General features: G+C 39.5%; 1 protein-coding gene across 1 annotated transcript in view; it reads left to right on the plus strand.

Annotated features, from left to right (window-relative positions):
* EPB41L2 (erythrocyte membrane protein band 4.1 like 2) overlaps positions 1–23,513 on the plus strand; it is a 96,572-nt gene that overhangs the window by 15,831 nt on the left and 57,228 nt on the right. The window contains exon 3 of the mRNA XM_065889232.1: positions 18,177–18,281. Coding sequence (XP_065745304.1) covers positions 18,177–18,281 — 105 coding nt within the window. The remainder of the gene's footprint in view (positions 1–18,176; positions 18,282–23,513) is intronic.

The raw sequence follows: 23,513 nt of genomic DNA on the forward strand, positions 1-23,513 counted from the left end.
TGTAGGATACTGTAATGGTGGAGACACGTCATCATACATTTGTCCAAACCCATAGAATATACAAGACCAAAAGTGAGCCCTAATGTAGACTATGGACTTGGGATGATTATGATGTGTCAGTGTAGGTTCATCAGTTGTAACAAATGTACCGCGCTGTGGGGGACGCTGATAATTCGGGAGGCCATGCATGTCGGGGGGTAGAGGGTATATGGGAAATCTTTGGATCCTTTGCTCAGTTTTCCTGTGAAGCTAAAACTGCTCTACAAAATAAAGTCTAATACAAAAATTAAAAAAAAAATACAGATGCCCAGGTGCTATCTTTGAAGATTCTGATTCAGTGGGTCTGATGCTGGACTTGAGCATCTGTGCAGGCAGACTTAAAAACTACTTTGAGAGGCCATAACATGCTGCCTACCAAGGCACTCCCTGGCAGAGCACCTGCTCCCCAGGTATATGGTGAATTGATCAGTTAGCTCCTCCTTGCAATGTGAATATGGCTGGTGGGGGATTTTCCCCTAGCAGTAGGGAAGTGAGTGGAGTAGAGCTCCTACAGTAAGACTGCAGGAAGTCTTATTAAGTGTCTGGCTGAAATTGTCTGGTTCTGATTTGCTTTGAGCAATGCCCAACATATAGTAAGGGCTTGATAAATACTAGGTGCAATTATCATCATCATGATATTTTAAACTCCTGACTATATTTTTTCTCAGGATCTTACTATTTTTCTTGAACGTTTGATGAGAATGCTAACGTCCTTTGCCTTGGATGAATTCTCAATATCTTGCTATTATATTTTGTCAATAACAGTGACTTGGAAGTTCCATAATATAAACATATACCACTTAAATAATCACGTTCACTTTGTAATTAAAAGAACTTGCTTCGATTCAAAAACCAAACATTAGTATTTTTATAAGCAGGAGGAAAAACAAGATTTGAAAACAGTACACTTTATATTGAAAATTTTGAATAAACCCATCTCTACTGTCCAAGGACTTAATCCTCTTGTTGGAGAGTCAGAAGAGGAACATTGGCCGTAGCCAGCTGGATTAAGAAAACAACATCAAAGATCAATTTATCTACTTTAAGCTCTAGGAATAGAAATATAGTTGGATTTTGCATCTGAGAAATTGCAGGCTCTTTGGCAGCTGTTCGCTTAGAGCAAATGAAGATTTAGATGAATTTTTCCTCAGACACTACAATACCATTACATTAACCTTTTATTACCAGGAGAAGGCATTTAAGGGACCGCATTTTATGAATAGCTGAGCAACCGACACATATTAGAACTGACAGAGGTGTTTATTATTCCTTATTGTTTCGTTAAAGCGAAAAAATAAGTATAATTCCTTGTGTAAAATGTGTGTGCGGATATTTACATTTCATCAATAAATAATCTGCTTAACAAGCTTCACGATCCATTGCTCTGGAGGTTATGTGAGATTTTTCTGAAGCTCCATTCTAGAGCTTGGCTTTCAGATTACCCTGGAGCAAGCATATTGGTGAGAGGAGTAGACTTGGCTTCTGGAATAGCCGTCGGCAGGCCGGTCCTGCAGCTGGAGATAGAAGTGCTCCAAGAGGACACCCTTTGGTTAGCTAGCTCATTCTTGTGTCCTGAAAACAGATGAAAACCTCTGGTTTGTGGAAAATAAAAACTATAACCACCTTAGAAATGAAGGTTGTGGCTGTGGATGAAACAGTAAAAGTTTGATGTTTTATTTATTAAAAATAAAATTAGCATTTGTTTGCCATTTTCCATATACCATAAAGGTGAAACATATTCTTCTATCTTGTTTGCAATCTAAACTTACCTGGTTGCTTATGAGATGAATTGTGTACTCAGTTAAGAATTATGAAACATTTCAAACACCAGCAGACTGGGGTAGAAAAGCATGCCATCTCAGTACTGCATTTAGACTTGGATAGAATGGGAATCATTGAGCTCATGAAATAGGGTTTTATAATATAGAAGAAAGGCAAGCTCCTCTGTTCTTCAGGAGTTAATTAAGGTATGCCTGTGATTTTATTAAAGGTGAGCATGTAGGCATCTAGCTACACTAGGGTTTCCTTTAATATTGCAGGACACAGTTACTGGAGGGTATTGTGCAGTGCGTTGTGGTCTAGTGTGTGTTTTGTTTTGTAGCAGCTTTTTCATTTTTATTTCTAGCACCTAAAACTATATTGAATAGTACTTTATGTCATTCATGTCAATAGCACTGCAGAATTTCCTCAGTGTTGAAGCATAATCCCTTGAATCCTGTGGAATGGAAAGAAATAGAGAGTCTGTAATGAACTATGAGAGGATTTTTCTTTTTCTTCTCTCTTCTTTTAGAGGCTGGTCTTGAAGGAATACTATATTATAAGAAAGCTTTCTTCTTATCATTCTTTGTAGTGTCTTTTAAGAAACCTACATGCTTATGTAATTTTGATAATGAATGTCTGTCTATCTGTTGATATACATACATACAAATTTTTCCTGATCGTTAATGAAAATTAAGTTTGGAAAAATTTTTTCAACTACTCAAAGAAAAAACAATAAGTGTATGTGTATGTGTACATGTGTATATGTGTATATATACACATATTTATTTATATATACCGTATCTGTGTATGCTTATATATTTTTTATATAATACACTTTTTTTTTTGAGAAGTCAGAAAAACTTTTCAAACTGAATAATAATCAGGGAACTTTAAAATCTTCCTTAGTATAAATGTCTCATTTACTTCTGGAGTTACATTTTGAATACACATATACACAGTCATTGGATGTGGTTTTTTTCTTCCTTTTTGCCAGGATTTGAATGAATTTTGGGACATTCAGATTGGTAGGAAAATAATGATCTGATAAATGATGACCTGAGACTTTTTAAGGCACTGCTTTCCCCTTCTGTTTGGTTATCTTTGATTTCCTCCACCTCCCATGACAGTGTCTCAGTTGTTGTGTTTGCTCTGTGCATACCTTTCTTTCCTTGGCCTTTTATACTTGCACAGTGTAGTTTAGAGCTAGCGCAAAATACATAGCTCAAGGGCTGTGCTGTATGGATTGCATTGTACGCTTCCCAGCACTGTCTTCTCAGTGCACAATAACGGCAGTGTGGAGGGGCCTACACGGAGACAGTGATGGTGTTTTATAAAACGCCAGTGGTGTGTGGTGTTGACTGCAATCCGCCGGGTAAGCAGTTGCACAAATTCCTCCAAGTTGAGAGGCCTCCAGAAATGTCATGTTTTGGCCTCAATAATGAATGCCACAAATAACAGCACAGGCACGGGGAACTTCGCTCAGCGTCTCAGATTCCAGGCTGCCTTTCTTCCGCTCAGTTTGCTATAAATTGCTTTCCTCCCAAAGAAAGTTCCCCAAAGCTAGCCTTCCAATCCTTGAATAATATATATTAAATCCACCTAAATTATCTTGTTTTGTCTCTCTTTGTTTTCTTATTGAAAATTTCAGCCCATTGATTTTATACTACTGTTCAGTGGTGTAAGTGAGGTTAGGGAGAGGCAAACAGGAGCAAAGTAGATTGTAAGGCTTGTTGGCATTTAATATAGAATGTAAGATTTCTTTTTGAAGTGTATTTGGCAAGTTGATTAACTGTTGTATGGTTTTAATTGTTTAATTAACTGGTCCTACATTATCAGAATAGAGATGAACACAGTTTGTACTCTTTAAAGATTCTAGTGTAAGATGGGATATAAAGCAAAGGCATACTTCAGATAGCAAGAAGAAATAACAGCGACTGATGTCTTAGGGCAGGACTGTGTAGACTGCAAAATCCCACTGTCCCCTTTTGCATAAAGGTGGTTCATGGTCAGTTCTTAAGAGAAAGGGGCAGATTGGCTTTTCTGCTGACGTCTTCCCTCTGGTTCCCAAGAAGTATTTGGAAATGCTCTAATTACTAAGGACGAGTCTAAGTACAATGTAGAATTGTGAAAATAAAATTCAGGACTCTGGCTGTTCTTCTCCTAGAATCTAGTTGGCAGTGTGTGTTTGGCTTAGTTCCTTGGATATCTGTGGGTTGGTAGTCCATGAGCTAGAGCCAGGGGATTGCATAAGACTGAGAGCCAGAAGACCTGATTTCTAGACTCAACTCTGCCAACTTTTTGGCTGGCATTATAGCACCAAGCTGTTGCATCCAGCATATCTTTTGGCCTACGAGTGAGTGAAGTGATGCAGTGAGGAGCTGCTGTAGGAGACATTGAAATGAGTCAGACATAACTTTTGCTTAAAGAACCCAGTCTTCAAAAGTAATAAGTATCAAAAGGAGTAGAACAACAGGCCCTTTGGTGGGGCTAATGGCGGACTCCGGGAGAGCTCACACAAAGGAGTACTTCCCAGAACTTTTGCTGCCAGTGTCCTTGTCCCCGCGGTGAGCCCCAACTGCGCCCCCCAGCCTCTGTAGGAGTCCTTCAGCTCTAGTAGCTGTGTGGCTGGCAGGGTCTTGGTGCTCCGGCCATGTGTCAGACCTGAGCCTCTGAGGTGGGAGAGCCGAATTCAGGACACTGGTCCACCAGAGACCTCTCAGCCTCACGTAATATCAAATGGTGAGAGCTCTTACAGAGATCTCTGTCTCAACGCTAAGACCCAGCTCCACCCAAAGGCCAGCAAGCTCCAGTGCTGGATGACCCATGCCAAACAACTAGCAAGACAGGAACACAGCCCCACCCGTTAGCAGAGAGGCTGCCTAAAGTCATAATAAGTTCACAGACACCCCAAAACATACTGCCAGACGTGGTCCTGCCCACCAGAAAGACAAGATGCAGCCCCACCCACCAGAACACAGGCACCAGTCCCCTCCACCAGGAAGCCTACACAAGACACTGAACCAACCTCACTCATTGGGGGCAGACACCAAAAACAACAGGAACTACGAACCTGCAGCCTGTGAGTAGGAGACCCCAAACACAGTAAGTTAAACAATATGAGAAGATAGAGAAATATGCAGCAGATGAGGGAGCAAGGTAAAAACCCACCAGACCAAACAAATGAAGAGGAAATAGGCAGTCTACCTGAAAAAGAATTCAGAGTAATGATAGTAAAGATGATCCCAAATCTTGGAAATAGAATGGAGAAAATACAAGAAACTAAATTAACAAGGACCTAGAAGAACTAAAGAGCAAAGAAACAATGATGAATGACACAGTAACTGAAATTAAAAATTCTCTAGGAGGAATCAGTGGCAGAATAACTGAGGCAAAGAATGGATAACTGACCTGGAAGATAAAATAGTGGAAATAACTACCACAGAGGAGAAAAATGAAAAAACAATGAAGAGAATTGAGGACAGTCTCAGAGACGTCTGGGACAAAATTAAATGCAGCAACATTCGAATTATAAGGGTCCCAGAATAAGAGAAAAAGAAAAGATCTGAGAAAATATTTGAAGAGATTATCATTGAAAACTTCCCTAACATGGGGAAAGAAATAGTCAAGTCCAGGAAGCGCAGAGAGTCCCATACAGGATAAGTCCAAGGAGAAACACACCGAGACACGTATTAATCAAACTATCAAAAATTGTAAAATACAAAGAAAAAATATTAAAAACAGAAAAGGAAAAGCAACAAATAACATACAAGGAAATCCCCATAAGGTTAACAGCTGATCTTCCAGCAGAAACTCTGCAAGCCAGAAGGGAGTGGCAGGACATATTTAAAGTGATGAAAGGGAAAAGCCTACAACCAAGATTACTGTACCCAGCAAGGATCTCATTCACGTTTGACAGAGAAATTAAAACCTTTACAGACAAGCAAAAGCCAAGAGACTTCAGCACCGCCAAACCAGCTTTACAACAAATGCTAAAGGAACTTCTCTAGACAGGAAATACAACAGAAGGAAAAGACCTACAAAAGAATTAAGAAAATGGTAATAGGAACATACGTATCAATAATTACCTTAAATGTAAATGGATTAAATGCTCCAACCAAAAGACATAGACTGGATGAATGGATACAAAAACAAGACCTGTATATATGCTGTCTACGAGAGACCCACTTCAGACCTAGGGACACTGAAAGTGAGGGGATGGAAAAAGATTTTCCATGCAAATGGAAATCAAAAGAAAGCTGGAGTAGCAATTATCCTATCAGACAAAATAGACTTTAAAGACTATTACAAGAGACAAAGAAGGACACTACATAATGATCAAGGGATCAATCCAAGAAGAAGATGTAACAATTGTAAATATTTATGCACCTAACATAGGAGCACCTCAATACTTAAGGCAAATGCTAACAGCCATAAAAGGGGAAATCAACAGTAACACAACAACACTAGGGGACCTCAACACCACGCTTTCACCAATGGACAGATCATCCAAAATGAAAATAAATAAGGAAACCCAAGCTTTAAAAGACACATTAGACAAGATGGATTTAATTGATATTTATAGGACATTCCATCCCAAAACAACAGAATACACGTTCAAGTGCTCATGCAGCGTTCTCCAGGATAGATCATATCTTGGGTTACATATCAAGCCTTAGTAAATTTAAGACAGTTGAAATGGTATCAGGTGTCTTTTTTGACCACAAGGCTATGAGACTAGATATCAATTACAGGAAAAAATCTGTAAGAAATACAAACACATGGAGGCTAAACAATACACTACTTAATAACCAAGAGATCACTGAAAAAATCAAAGAGGAAATCAAAAAATACCTTGAAACAAATGACAGTGAAAACATGACAACCCAAACCCTATGGGATGCAGCAAAAGCCATTCTAAGAGGGAAGCTTATAGCAATACAATCCTGCTTCAAGAAAGAAAACAAATCTCAAATAAACAACCTAACCTTACACCTAAAGCGATTACAGAAAGAAGAATAAAAAAACCCAAAAGTTAGCAGAAGGGAAGAAATCATAAAGATCAGATCAGAAATAAATGTGACAGAAATGAAGGAAACAGTAGCAAAGATCAGTAAAACTAAAAGCTGGTTCTTTGAGAAGATAAACAAAATTGATAAACCATTAGTCAGACTCATCAAGAAAAAAGGGAGAAGACTCAAATCAACAGAATTAGAAATAAAAAAGGAGAAGTAACAACTGACACTGAAGAAATACAAAGGATCATGAGAGATTACTACAAGCAACTCTATGCCAATAAAATGGACAACCTGGAAGAAGTGGAGAAGTTCTTAGAAAAGCACAACCTTCCGAGACTGAACCAGGGAGAAATAGAAAATATAAACAGACCAGTCACAAGCACTGAAATTGAAACTGTGATTAAAAATCTTACAACAGGGCTTCCCTGGTGGTGCAGTGATTAAGAATCCAGCTGCTAACGCAGGGGACATGGGTTCGAGCCCTGGTCCAGGATGATCTCACATGATGCGGAGCAGTGAAGCCCATGTGCCACAACTACTGAGCCTGCGCTCTAGAGCCTGCGAGCCACAGCTACTGAGCTCACGTGCCACAAGTACTGAAGCCCGCAGGTGTAGAGCCCGTGCTCTGCAACAAGGGAAACCACTGAAATGAGAAGCCCGCGCACCGCAATGAAGAGTAGCCCCCACTCACCGCAACTAGAGAAAGGCCGCACACAGCAACAAAGACCGAATGCAGCCAAAAATAAATTAAAAAAAAATAAAGAAACCTTCCAACAAAAGCTCAGAACCAGATGGCTTCACAGGTGAATTCTGTGAAACATTTACAGAAGAGCTAACACATACCCTTCTCAAACTCTTCCAAAATATAGTAGAGGGAGAAACACTCCCAAACTCATTCTACAAGGCCACTGTCACCCTGGTACCAAAACAAAAGATGTCACAAAAAAAGAAAACTATAGGCCAGTATCACTGATGAACATAGATGCGAAAATCCTCAACAAAATACTAGCAAACAGAATCCAACAGCACATTTAAAAGGATCATACACCATGATCAAGTGGGGTTTATCCCAGGAATGCAAGGATTCTCAAATATATGCAAATCAATCAATATGATACACCATATTAACAAATTGAAGGAGAAAAACCATACGATCATCCATCTCAGTAGATGCAGGAAAAGCTTTCGACACAATTCAACACCCGTTTATGATAAAAACCCTCCAGAAGGTATGCATAAAGGGAAATTACGTTCGCATAATAATGGCCATATGTGACAAACCCACAGCCAACATCGCTGTCAATGATAAAAAACTGAAACTCTTTCCACTAAGATCAGGAACAAGACAAGTTTGCCCACTCTCACCACTGTTATTCAACATAGTCTTAGAAGTTCTAGGGCTTCCCTGGTGGCGCAGTGGTTAACAATCCGGCTGCCAATGCAGGGGACATGGGTTCATGCCCCGGTCCGGGAAGATCCCACATGCCACAGAGCGGCTAGGCCCGTGAGCCACAACTACTCAGCCTGCGCGTCTGGAGCCTGTGCTCCGCAACGGGAGAGGCCACGACAGTGAGAGGCCCGTGCACCGCGATGAAGAGTGGCCCCCGCTCGCTGCAGCTGGAGAAAACCCTCGCACAGAAACGAAGACCCAACACTGCCAAAAATAAATATAAAATAAATAAATAAAATTAAAAAAAAAAAAAAAGTTCTAGCCACAGCAATCAGAGACTGAAAAGAAATAAAAGGAATCCAAATCAGAAAAGAAGAAGTACAGCTGTCACTTTGCAGGTGACACGATACTATATACATAGAGAATCCTAAATATGTTACCAGAAAACTACTAGAGCTAAGCAATGAATTTGGTTAAAGTAGCAGGATACAAAATTAATGCACAGAAATCTCTTGTATTCCTTATGGTGAAAACTCTGAAAGAGAAATTAAGGAAACACTCCCATTTACCATTGCAACCAAAAGAATAAAATACCTAGGAATAAACCTACCTAAGGAGACAAAAGACCTGTATGCAGAAAACTATAAGACACTGATGAAAGAAATTAAAGATGGTACAAACAGATGGAGAGATATATACCATGTTCTTGGATTGGCAGAATCAACATTGTGAAAATGACTATACTACCCAAAGCAATCTACAGCTTCAGTGCAATCCCTGTGAAACTACCAATGGCATTTTTCACAGAGCTAGAACAAAAAATTGTACAATTTGTATGGAAACACAAAAAGACCTCGAATAGCCAAAACAATCTTGAGAAAGAAAAACGGAGCTGGAGGAATCAGGCTCCCAGACTTCAGACTATACTACAAAGCTACAGTAATCAAGACAGTATAGTACTGACACAAAAACAGAAATATAGATCAATGGAACAGGATAGAGTGCAGAAATAAATCCACACACATATGGTCACCTTATCTTTGATAAAGGAGGCAAGAATATTCAGGGGAGAAAAGACAGCCTCTTCAGTAAGTGGTGCTGGGAGAAGTGGACGGCTACATGTAAAAGAATGAAATTAGAACACTCCCTAACACCATACACAAAAGTAAACTCAAAATGGGTTAAAGACCTAAATGTAAGTAAGGCCAGACACTATCAAACTGTTAGAGGAAAACATAGGCAGAACACTCTGATGTAAGTTACAGCAAGATCCTTTTTGACCCACCTCCTAGATAAATGGAAGTAAAGGCAAAAATAAACAAATGGGACCTAATGAAACTTAAAAGCTTTTGCACAGCAAAGGAAACCATAAGACGAAAAGACAACCCTCAGAATGGGAGAAAATATTTCCAAATGAAGCAACTGACAAAGGATTTATCTCCAAAATTTACAAGCAGCTCATGCAGCTCAGTATCAAAAAAACAACCCAATCCAAAAACAGGAAGAAGACCTAAACAGACATTTCTCCAAAGAAGATATACAGATTGCCAACAAACACATGAAAGGATGCTCAACATCACTAATCATGAAAGAAATGCAAATCAAAACTACAATGAGCTATCTCCTCACACCTGTCAGAATGGTCATCGTTAAAAAATCTACAAACAATAAATGCTGGGGAGTGGAGAAAAGGGAACCCTCTTGCACTGTTGATGGGAATGTAAATTGGTACAGCCACTATGGAGAACAGTATGGAGGTTCCTTAAAAAACTAAAAATAGAACTACCATATGACCCAGCAGAGAGAAAACCATAATTCAAAATGAGTCACGTACCACAATGTTCATTGCAGCTCACAGCTCTGTTTACGATAGCCAGGACATGGAAGTAACCTAAGTGTCCATTGACAGATGAATGGATAAGGAAGATGTGGCACATCCATACAATCGTATATTACTCGGCCATAAAAAAGAAATGAAATTGAGTTATTTGTAGTGAGGTGGGTGGACCTAGAGACTGTTATACAGAGTGAAGTCGATCAGGAAGAGCAGTACAAGTCCCATATGCTAACACATATATATGCAATCTAAAAAAAAAAATGGTTCTGAAGTACCTAGGGGCAGGACAGGAATAAAGACACAGACGTAGAGAATGGACATGAGGATATGGGGAGGGCGAAAAGTAAGCTGGGATGAAGTGAGAGAGTGGCATGGACGTATATACACTACCAAACGTAAAATAGGTAGCTAGTGGGAAGCAGCCACATAGCACAGGGAGATCAGTTCCGTGCTTTGTGTCCACCTAGAGGGGTGGGATAGGGAGGGTGGGAGGGAGACGCAAGAGGGAGGAGATATGGGGATATATGTATATGTATAGCTGATTGACTTTGTTATACAGCGGAAACACACCATTATAAAACAATTATACTTCCAATTAAGAGGTTAAAAAAAAAAAAAAAAAGGAGTAGAATTTAAGACTAAGCAGCATAGATGTGAAATAAAGTGCCTGAAGGAGAAAGGTGAATATCGGGAGCTTGTAATAGGCTTCACAGAGGAGAATTTGGAGATTTGTCTAGAGGTCAGGTTTCAACAGTTGGACATAAAGGTAGGAAAGAAATTTAGAGTATACCTTGGCAAGTTAGTAGACCTTTTTATCTGGTACAGGCAGCTATGACAACTAATGAACTAGCTACATATACTGGTATCTTAGGTGCACATTGTAAAGCAAAATATCTGTGTATTCTGCTTGGTTGACAAATGTGTGTTTGTAGTCCTTCCATGCAGTAGAATTCAAGCTGTTTATAAAAAATCAAAAGAATGATAATAGGAGAAAATTGCCTTCTTGGATAGAAATATAGGGTACTAATGTTTATGTATATTGCAGATAAGAATTCAGTTCTTTGAAACAGTGGTCCACAACCTGTTTGGCAGCAGGGCCCAGTTTTGTGGAAGACAATTTTCCCACAAACAGGGTCGGGGATCGGGGCGGGGGCGGATGGTTCAGGTGGTAATGCATGCTATGGGGAGTGGCAGATGAAGCTTCACTCCCTTGCCCGCTGCTTACCTCCTGCTGTGTCGCCCGGAGTTGGGGATGCCTGCTTTAAAAGAAATTCAGGGAATGAGACTGAAAAGTTAGAGCAGTTAAGCTCTCTCTAACCTCAGTTTTCTTATTGTGAAATGAGATTGGATGAAATAACTGAAAGCTCTTTATAATGATATTTAAAATCAATTATTATTTTAGAACAGCTCAGAAAGGTCCTGTGCTTTCAGCTGCCTTTTAATGCATTCATGTAATGTGCCAGACATTTTAAAGTACGTTAAATATACTTCATGTAATTCTCTGATCATCATCATACAGTGAATATTTTTATTTTAAAGAGAGGAAACTGAGACAAAATGAAGTTAAGTAACTTGCCTGAGGTTACAGAGCTGTTAAGAGGTGGGGCTGGCGTTCAGATCTATGTTACTACCATTCTGCTGTGGTACCTTTCTAGGAAACTGTTGAGACTTAAAGATTCTCATGAAAGGTGGTACATACCAGAATCTGGGAGAGGAGAAGGAACAATTTCACATGCATGCCCCGACACATTTTTTTTTTTGCCACACTGCACAGCATGTGGGATCTTAGTTCATACCCCCTGCAGTGGAAGCGTGGAGTCCAAACCACTGCCACCAGGGGGGATTACTGCCCCCCCCCCCCAGCAACACACACATATTTTTATGTACTTGCATTATGAGTTGTGTCTTGGTTCCTCTTTCCCAAATGATGAGAATTTTTATTTATGGAGTGAGTTGTGAACAGCATGAAGGCAGAAAAGAAGTTGTGAGCCACTGGGTCTTATTGCTGTCAGAGCACACTCAGGCAAGTTTGATTACAGATTAATGCTTATAAAATGTAATAACTTGGTCCATTTAATGTATATCATTTAATATGCCTCCTGAGTATTTGATTTTTTTTTTTTTTTTTTTTTTTTTTGCTGTACTCGGGCCTCTCACTGTTGTGGCATCTCCCGTTGCGGAGCACAGGCTCCAGACGCGCAGGCTCAGCGGCCATGGCTCACGGGCCCAGCCGTTCCGCGGCATGTGGGATCTTCCTGGACCGGGGCATGAACCCCGGTCCCCTGCATCGGCAGGCGGACTCTCAACCACTGCGCCAGCAGGGAAGCCCTGATGTGTTTTCTTTATGAGATAAGAAGAAATGTACTATTTTGTTTGCCTTTCTGAATTAGCTTACAAGGCAGATCAGTTTTAGGTTTTTAAAGAATAACTTCTCTGGGTTTTCTCTTACAATTTTCTTTCTCCTTGTTATTCCCTATCTCATGTTTCTTTCCTTCTTGTCTTGATGGCTTTATAATGTCTATTATTTTAAAATAATGCATGCCAAAATCTTTTGAATGTTAACGTGTGTAGATAGTTAATGGAGTAAAGTGATTGTAGGTTAATGGGTTTTATTTTATCTGGCTAGAAATCCATTGGGTTTTCTTAATTTGAGACTTTTAGCATTTATCAGCCATTACTCTTTTAACATTGCCTCTCCCTTATTCTGTTGTCTTCATGTAGAATTCTGGGGAGGTATATATGGACCCCTTCTTCTATCTTACATGTCTGTGAATTTCTTTCATAGTGTTTGTCTGTCTGTGCTGTATTCTGGATAATTTATTCAGATCTATCTTCCAGTTCACCAGTTTGCTCTTTAACTGTATCAAGCCCTGTCCATTTGGATTATAATTTAATTAGTATAGCTTTATTTCCGGATGTTCTAATTGGTTCTTTACAGAATCTGCTTTTTGATAGTTGCTTTTTCCTTGATATTTTAAAATATTCATTTATTTCTTTCAGCATATAAAAATATACTAATTTTGTGTTCTGTAGTTGATAATTCCATTGTCTACAGTCTCTGAATATCTGATTCTGATATTGTGTCTAATGTTCAATAATAGTAACTGGTTTTCTTATGTGTTTTTGATTTTTTTGATTATACTTGTTGAGATTTTATCTATGGGAATCATTTGCTTTAGCCAGACATTTGAGTACTCCAATCCTGGACCAGTTTAAACTGAATTCTCTCTTGTGTCATTTTGGAATAAAAAAGATAATGTTATTAACAGTAGTCTCCAAATCTGCTTGAGGGCCATGTCATGGTAATTTTTCTCTCTCTCGTTTCTTGAGGTAGTGTCTGTAGATCAGTAATTCTGCTGTGGAATAAGTTAGTAAATGTTGTATTAAAGAAAGATAGTAGTTTATTTAGCCAAATAATTTTGGTAAACATCAGGTTGAATGATGATAAACAAGTTTTTTTTTCCACCATAGAGCTTCTCAGGGTATCTTATATGCAAATAGGAGTTTTGATGCTCAGTAGTTGTGTAATTATGCAGAATTTTCCTTGTCCCACTCTGTTCCCTTTTTTGGGGATTTGGGTGTATATGGGAAGCATCTCCCGGGACCAATGGGAACAATAGAGCATACTTTGACAAATATAAGTCTGCCCCCTGATACCCTTGGCTTCTGCATACTGCCTTCTCACTGGCTCTGCCTCTGTGTTTACACACTCCGTGGCTGTGTGTGTGAATGTGTGTGTGTGTGTGTGTGTGTGTGTGTGTGTCTGTCTTGTATTTAAACTCCCTGAAGGAAGATGTGGTTGTATCTGGTAATCTTTATCCCCAGAGTAAGACATTGTCGTTGGGTAGCGCTCTTATATCTCATAGGTCACTGGTGAATGTTCTTTGGACAAGTTGGACCAGGTACCTAGTCCAGTCTAGAGGGGTAGATTCATAGGACTTTTTTTTCGGGGGGGGGGGGTAGTTTTCCTTTTTATTTTATGTGTCTACCATTCTAATGTAAACTTCCTGAGACCATATGTGTCTTATTTATGGTTCTTTCCTCAATGTCTTAACATAGGAACTGATATATATTAGATATGGAATTAGTATATGTGGAGCTTTTTAGCCTGGCAAGCCCCTTTGGTCATCTGAGAGTTCATCGTTCTGTAACCTTCAGTATCTTTTGAACAGAAACTGGTTCTGTCAGACTTTATAAACATCCAAAGTGAAAAGTAAGTTCTTTTGAATATGCTATTACTTTATCTTAAAAGATCATTTCCTTGTTTAAAATTCATTTCAGATGCCACAGTCTTGGTGAAGCTATGATATTTCTTTTTTTATTTGGATAATTTAACTTTTTAGTTAAAAATAAATTTAGGCTTATAGAAAAGTTGCATACACCCAAAGCTATGATATTTCTCAGATGCTGTTACTATTCCATTCTTGGTGTTCCTCCATGCACTTTGTACATGCATCTTTCAGTACATGCCTCATAGTATTGTTGCTTTTTGTCTTCCTAGCCAGTCTTTGAGTTCATTGAGGGTGGAGATGCTGAATGGAAGCTTAAGTAATACGTGTGTGTAGTTAAGATCTTATCAAGCATTTAAAATATCTATTTCCTGGAGAAGGGAAGGAGAGAATCATAGAGGGGCAGTCTGAGCATCTAGAAGATACTTTGGTGTTTGTTAGATGTGGGCTAATGAAAGTCATTTGGGAAGAGAATTCAGCTGTGATTGAGTGAGGCACTTTTTTTTTTTTTTTTTGCGGTGTTTGGGCCTCTAACTGTTGTGGCCTGTCCCATTGCGGAGCACAGGCTCCGGACGCGCAGGCTCAGCAGCCATGGCTCACGGGCCCAGCCGCTCTGCGGCATGTGGGATCTTCCCGGACTGGGGCATGAACCTGTGTCCCCTGCATCGGCAGGTGGACTCTCAACCACTGCTCCACCAGGGAAGCCCTTGGTGTGGCACTTTGACATACATTCTCTTACTGGGTTAATTTGACCCTCACAGTGAGCTGTGAGAGAGCTGCAATCTCATCTTACAGTTAAGGAGACTAAGTGGTTCGCCCATGGTCACACTCGTCCAGTAATAGTAAACAGCTTACACAACGTCGAATGAGGGAGGGACTGAGTCTGACTGCAGCCCCATGCGGACGGGTCCTCCCTCTGCTGCCTAGCGGTACGAGCACCAGATTGCGATGGTGAGCTTTGCGGACGTTTTCATCTTTTAGGGGAATGCTGTCCATGAGAGCATGTTTCTATTTTTGAAATGGAAACCAGTGAGAAAGTATGATTTATTAATAAAAATCGACTGTAAGCCAATGTCAGAATGTGTTTTTCTCTTTGAACTGAGGTATGTATGTATAGACATAAGTTGTTTTGACTATCCTTTTTACCCTAATTTCAAATAGCATTACAACCAAATAAAATAGCATGAATCTCCTTCGACTCTGTCATGTTTCTCCATGATTTCTACGGCTAATCAATTTCAGTAGTTAGCTTATTTGAAAGTAGTTGTCGTTTAGTCAGAGGTTTCCTAGAAGTAATAAGTTTGTTTGGAAACTATATCTGATTAAAGGCCAACTTCTTATATAAGCTTCCATTGAGTTCTTAGTGTCTTTCTAAATAAGAAGATAATCTCTGCTTTATAGTAGATAGAATATCTTCTGTGACTCATTTATACCTCATTATAAATGCATAGTGTGTGATGAACAAATAGATAGATGTGGCAAGAGCTGTAATAGTTTTCTCCCTTTGTTATCTTAGATAAGGACACTTCCTAATTACAAAGTAGGCACTGAAATTATAACTATGGTCAGTCACTATGAGGCTGAGTAGGTAAATGTCACCTCATTTAAAATAAGTGTGTCACACAGAGTACACTGTAATATTGTATTTTTAGTAGATTCAGCAAGCACCTTTTATGCTGGGTATTCTGCTCACTGGAGATTGAGGAGTGAACAATGTTGTTGAAATTACTGTCAGAGAAAGTGAAGTCTATCGTAGATTATTGATTACCTTTGAAATATTATTTGCTGTTGTTTGCAACCAAATCTCCTCACATTCTACTCCGGGCTCTTATGAAGAAGAGATAATGGATTTCACTGCACATTTAAGAAAGTAACAACCATGATATGAGTCACCTTCTCCTCATAAAGTTAATTTAAAATACCTCCAAACTCATTCTTAATTATTTAGATTAATCATTGCATGCAGACCAGATAGTGAAATTCAGAACCTTTCATTTTAAAAGTTCAACACAAAATTTCAGGTAAGTGAAGTTAGTCATTTTTCACGTTATAAAGCTCTCCAGCTTATAATAATAAGAGCCAATATTGGTTAAACCCTTACTGTGTGCCACACCCTGTTCTAAGCTCTCATTATGTATTATAACTCATTGAGTACTTACCACATCCTGTGTGGTATATTCTGTTATCCCCATTTCACAGATGTACAAATTAAGGCAAATAGAAGTTAAGTGTCTTGCCCCTGGTCACATAGATTATAAATAATGGAAATGTATTTAAAACATTGGTATTTGGAATCCGGAGCCCAGTACTCTTATTTACTACAGTATTATTTGCATGTACTTAAATATGTGGACACATAAACACATATATCTGTTTTACACGTACTTAGTCATGAATCTGTAGTGGTGTGGATAGCACATTTCTTGAAATGTTGAAATAATGTAATCTGTGTGGCATTCTTCCTTTTCCCTCTACTATTTAATGTAATTCTACCTTTTAATAAAAAAAAGTTCCTATAAAATGTTTGATAATAAAAGTTGCAGATTCTCCCTCACAGGTCCTTCAGGCATGGATTTCTTACCTGTGGTTTAACAAGAGGAGGAAGAAAAGATTAGAGGAGAGAAACACACTCTTGAATTGAGTTTCTGTGAAGACTTTATCTTTTGAAACCCCTTATCAGAGTTGTCCTGATTTGAAAATGAAATGTCTTTTATATCTTGTTCCATTTTTAAAGATGTTTGTGTGGGAAACATTCATTTTCACACACTGGATGAACTAACTAGTAGACATTTTGATAGTGTGAGGGCATTCATCTTGAAGATGAACAAGTCTGCTGGCTTGTTCCTTTCTCACTCTCAGTCCAGGGGTTGCTTATATCCACGCAGGGCAGGGAGGCGTGTGTCTAACCTGACTTTGCAGTTGGGGGTTCCCAGGGCCATGCATCTTAGTTGGAGTCACCACTTTATGTTTTGCCGTTGATTAAATAATGAGCTTTTCTTCTGTGGCTGTCACAGGCTTTTGTATCTCTGTTGATAGCAGCTTCTTCAATTAAAAAAAAAGTAAAACACAACAAAGCAAGGCAAAAATAGGTTAAATCCTTAGAGACAGCTGATTTACTGTCTCAGTCCCTTTCCCTTATATTTTTAAGGTTTGTTCTAAAGAGTGAATCATTCTTGAGAAAGAGTGTAGCTTGTATTGAAAAACATAATTTCTACTCTACAAGTATCTTGGAACAAAAATCAAACCTAGGGGCTTCCCTGGTGGCGCAGTGGTTGAGAGTCCGCCTGCCGATGCAGGGGACACGGGTTCGTGTCCCGGTCCGGGAAGATCCCATATGCTGCAGAGCGGCTGGGCCCGTGAGCCATGGCCGCTGAGCCTGTGTGTCCGGAGCCTGTGCTCCGCAACGGGAGAGGCCACAACAGTGAGAGTCCCACGTACCGCAAAAAAAAAAAAAAAAAAAAAATCAAACCTGAGTGCTGATGGGATGAATCGTGTTAGGATACATTGAGGAATGGAGCTAAATGATTTTCCTGGGGAGAGTATACCTTGTAGACGTGACATGAGCCATCTTGAGGAACTGAGGGAGGCAGCTTGGACATGTTTTTGAACTATTTGAAAACGAATAAGTGAACTCTTAGCATTTTACTTTTTTTAGTTTTTGAAATATTGACATGGAGTAACAGTAAAGCATAGAGGCTGATATGCTTCCGTTTTAGAATTTATGCTTTGTGTGTTGGGGGAGTCTAAAGTGAAAAAGTTATGAATCACTTTTCGGTATTGTTATAAAAGAGGATATAAATATTTCATATTAATTTATGCTAAATAATGTTATCAGATATGATGCCCTTGGTTTACAGTACACTCATTAGTGCTTGAAAAGTAAAGATATTGTTCTTTTTCCTCAGAAACGTGCTAAGGGACAAGTGTTATTTGACAGAGTGTGTGAACATCTCAATCTCTTGGAGAAGGACTACTTTGGACTTGTGTTTCAGGAGACCCCTGAGCAGAAAGTAAGTGAAGTTATTTCAAGTTTGTTTATATCATCTTAGAAAAATACCGTGGGTAACCTGTGTAAAATTTAGCTTTCAAATAACTTATTTTATGTTTTTACTATGACATATTTTATGTTCATGGGAGAAATTTGGAAAGATTGAAAACTTGTGTTTTCCTGTATAACCTTTTGCTATTGTGTGTTTGTATGCTTTTCTACTTATATCGTAAGCAGACAGAACGGAATATCTTGTACTACGTTAATTGTTAGAAACTGAAAGAACCGGTTTTAAAATTTTTATGTTGAATTTTTAGCTCTTGAATTCCCCTGTATGCTAGGAATTAAGCTTGTCTGAAAAGCAGGGAAGGAGGCATATTGGAAGAAATGTCAAGGGAAACCCATTTGTACTTGTCTGGAGAGAGTGTTTGCCTTGCTGAACAGATTAGTGGTTGTGTGGGGTGAAGGTGTTCCTTGCCCTGTGGTGTGGGTTATTGGGGGCCAAAAGAAAGGCAGGGCCCCGCCTGACTCAGGTGGTAGATTTGACCAGCCAGGACCCTGTGGAGATCTGCCTGGCACCGGGAGTGTGTTGAGATTGTTTCTGCTCCAGGAATTTCCCAAGTTATTACTAGGCAGGATCATCAGAGTGCTCTAATGCTTGATGCTAATTCCAGGGACCTTCAGGGCTTCTCTGTTTCATAAACATATTAAAAAGAGAGAAATATTTACCAGTTCTGGCAATTAACCAGACTTTAACCTCTAGTCTTGTGTCTTAGTCAGTTTGGGCTTTTGTAATAAAGTACCATAGACTGAGTGGCTTATAAACAACAGACATGTGTTTCTCATAGCTGGGGAGCCTAGGACGGTCAAAATCAAAATCAAGGTGCCAGCTAATTCAGTGTCTGGTGAGGGCCCCCTTCCCGGCTCGTGGACAGGGCCTTCTCATGGTGTCCTCACATGGTGGAAGGAGGGTTATACCCTAAAGTGAAGCCCTTTTAAGTCTGTTGGATGGTGGCTGTGGGCAGACGCACTGTGATCGTTCTGTCTGAGGATGCACAGGGCACTTGGTCACAGTGCACCTTCCAGCGCCTAACATTCACATCACAGTCAGTTGGTAGATGGATATAGGCTGTAAATTTTATTTGCCCGCATGCCATCATTATTTGTATTTATACATCCTGGTAATGAAATGTAGGGTACTAAGAGTGTTAATTATATATAAATTAAATTTTCTCAACTACTTAGTTTGAAACCTTTGATACCTAATTGGTGGTTTAATTCTACAATTAAACTAAAGACCATTAAATTGCATGCGGGCCTGCTGAATAGCGTGTGAGCGTCCTCATCAGAGCTCTGTTTAGAGCACTTTTCTTAGAAGTAATAACATAGTAGACATTCGACTAAATAAACTGGGTGCTCTCTTTAGACGTTAAATTACAAGGTAGTCTTGATAATGTCTGCAACCATGTGCCCTTCTGTTGGCCCTCAGAGCTGCAAAAGAGAAAGTGATGGAAATTTGGCTGTCATTACCCACTTTTCTGCGATGACATTTTGGTACATTCACAGGAGCATTTAATCTTTTTAAAAAAAGAAGACCATCTAATATGTTGTAGAATATGTAGAATAACATGTTCTGTTAGTAGAAATAGGATATGCTATATTAAGACATACGGTATTTCTGGAACAGTAGATTTGCGTGAGAAAGAATGGTGCTTAGCTAGAAGGATTCACTATTTTTTATTTTGCTGACTCTTACGTGTCTAATACGTATCTTTCACCTGAATCTCAGACTCATATACTTCACTGCCTACTGGACACTACACTCAGTTGTCTTAAAGCAAACGCCTCATCTTCCTCTTAAACTTCATTTGTTCCCTGAAGAGTGAGGAGAGGTTCCTTCTACTTCTTATACAAGTTCTGTCTTTTCTAGCTGCTGACATCCCTCTTCTGGTTCTCTTTGTGCACAGTCCTTGCTTTGGTTTAGGCTCCTGTCATCTCTTGCTTTGCCTATTTTATTAGCCTCCTAACTGGTCTGACTGTCCAGTCTCAGGCCTCTGTGATCATTCTTCACCTTGCTGCTAGATTGAACTCTCGAGAAGGCATATCCCATCTTGGCACTCATTGGCTTCAAACCATTTAATGGATACAGTCTAACCCTCTTAGTGTGAATTACAATCCTGGTCATGTGACTTGTGTCTACTTCTTTACCTCCATTTCTCAGTAACCTCTCACATACAGTCCATATTGAACACACTCCAAATTTCTCTCCTAAGGGGAGCTTTGCCAGTCCATACTATACCTGCTTGAACATACTATCCCTTACATTTGGAATATCCTTCTCATTTTTTTGGTATCTGAATGTCTACTCTTCCTTAAGATCCAACTTAGGTATCCTACTCTGTGATATTTTCCTTGACTGTTTTCCATCACCATCCCTCCTGCCCCCAACTCAAGGATTGAGTTGACAGTTCAGTCATGTAGACATTTAGCACAAACCTTATTTGTTTATCAGTTTTTCTCCCCATTGCTCTAGGAACTTCTTGAGGGTAGAGGCCTTACCTTTTTATCTGTGTAATATCTGTATATCTAGACATTATCAAATATTTTTAAAATACCACCTGTGTGCCATCTCACACCCATTAAGATGGCCACTATAAAAGAACAAAACAAAAACCCCAGAAAATCACAAATGTTGCCGAGGATGTGAAAAAATTGGGATCCCTGTGCGCTGGTGATGGGAAGGTAGTATGGTGCAGCTATTAGGAAAACAGTATAGAGGTTACTCAAAAAATTATAAATAGAATTACCAAGTGATCTAGCAGTCTTCTGGGGATATATCCAAAAGAATTGAAAGCAGGATCTTGAAGAGACATTTGCACACCTGTGTTCATTGCAGTATTACAATAGCCAAGAGATAGAAGCAACCCAAATGTTTCTTGATGGATGAATTGGATAAACGAAATGTGGCATATACAAGGTGTGGTGAATGGAATGTTATTGAGCCTTAAAGAAGGAAATCTTGGGCTTCCCTGGTGGTGCAGTGGTTGAGAGTCTGCCTGCTGATGCAGGGGACACGGGTTCGTGCCCCGGTCCGGGAAGATCCCACATGCCGCGGAGCGGCTGGGCCCGTGAGCCATGGCCGCTGAGCCTGCGCGTCTGGAGCCTGTGCTCCGCAACGGGAGAGGCCACAACAGTGAGAGGCCCGCAAAAGAAGGAAATGTTGTTCATCCTATAACATGGATGAACCTAGAGGATATTATATTGAGTGAAGTTAGTCACAAAAAGACAAGTGCTGTATGAGTCCCTTATATGAGGTATCCCTAGTCAAACCCATGGAAACAAAGTAAAATTGTGGTTGCCTGGGAGTGGGGGGAGGAGAAAATGGGAAGTTGTTGGTCAATAGGTATAGAGTTTGTTTTGCAAGATGAAGAAGTTCTAGAATCCGTTGCATAACAATGTGATATAGTTAGCGCTACTGAACTGTACACAATTGGTTAAGAGGGTAAATTTTTATGTGTTTTTTACCACAATTAAAAAAAATACTACCTGTGTGCAAACCAGTGTATTTCTGCAACTCTAGCAGTAAATAATTAAGACACAGACCCTGCCTTCGTGGATGTCCCCACTTAGTCCTAGTTGAGAAGACAGAGTAAAAAAACCTGAATTACACAGTTACTAAACTTTGATTACTGTTTTACAGGAAAGATTCAGGTTATTAACGGGGAAGACTTCTTAGGAGAGAAATGATGCTTAAAGAGAGATCTGAAGCGTGAGTGGGCTTTGGGCGAAGGGACATGGGAAGCACACACACAGGGCCCTGGGCAGGAATAGCTGACCGCTTGCTAAATGGAAAGACATCTGTTGTGGTTAATGGGGGGAGACTGGGTGTTGATAAGGGGTCAGATTATGCAGGGCTATCTAGGCTATATGTCTATATTTCAAGGCTTGGGAGATCTCCTTTATCCTAAGGAAAATGATTAGTCACTGATAGGCTGACACAGTGATGTCAAACAACCAGTCTTGCCTTTAAAAAGGTCTGAGAGAGGGAATATGAGCAGGTCTGCTCATCCAAAGCACAAAAGTAGCCTCCCTTGAGGTTGTGGTAGTGAAAGTAGACGAGCCAATGATTTAGGAGAGATGTGGATTGCTGTTGACCGTCCGGCTGAGACTGGAGATCATAGAACTGTGATGGCAGCAGAATACGTTGTTGCGTGCTTCTCTAATTGCTCTCCGCACCCTGGGTATAACAGTGGAGAAGTGGGGTATTAAAGGGGAGTTGGTTATGTTCACGGTGGTTATGGTTAAAAGGGCAAAAGATTGAGAAAACTGGAGATCCTGATGCACAGGTTATCAAGCTGATTATTCATAGGATCACAGGAACATAACTGAAGCTGAAATGGGCTGATAGGCTGGGAGAAAATGGCTGAGACCAAGGGATGAAAGTCCAAAGAAGTCGACCGGCAAGTACAGTGAGAATAACTGAGTAGAAGACTTAGGAGAGGAAATGATTGCATCTGAGAATGGAACAATGACATCTAATGAGGTGGAGAACTCTGTGTAGTGACACGACTGAGTGTTCAGCTATGAAAAGGGATGGCTGAGGTCAAGGAGAGGCTAAGGTCATTAGGGCAGAGACTATTAAGATAAGGTTAAGTTTGGAGGGGTTCTCCATAATGTTCTCATTGACAAAAAAGCTAATACTAAACAGGGAACTCATAATTCCTTATTTTACTCTGTAGTTTCTCTTAGAAAATTCGAGATGAAAATGCTCAGAAAATTAGGCACACACTTTGTTATCTAGGCTTTAACTATAGAACAGTGGGAGAATAAACAGCAGGGTGTCCTTTCTGAAATACTCACTTTTCAGGAAATCAGTGCTCACATGTGATTGGCAATGTATTTAATCATTCATATATAATCTGATTTGCCTTTGTAACTTTTGTGTTGTATATATTTTGTTTTATTCCTTCTTGCTTATGTAGACAAAATCCAGACCTCAAGATGTCTGGGCTAAAGAACTCATTTTTCAAATACAGATTTGTATCGTGTCCTTCATTTTCCATAGAAAATTATTACTATTGCACCAACTCAGCTCATGCAATTTCAACAATAGGATACTATAGGAAATAGGAATTTAAACTGCTTTTTAAAATGCTGAATATTTGTATTTATGGACGTTTTCAGTCACTGATCATTTCAAGATATTATAATGTAAAGCCATGGTTATTTGTATGAAAATTTTCCATGGAAAGGA

The sequence above is a fragment of the Phocoena phocoena genome, chromosome 12 (genome assembly GCF_963924675.1).
Source record: "Phocoena phocoena chromosome 12, mPhoPho1.1, whole genome shotgun sequence".
NCBI classification, from domain to species: domain Eukaryota; kingdom Metazoa; phylum Chordata; class Mammalia; order Artiodactyla; family Phocoenidae; genus Phocoena; species Phocoena phocoena.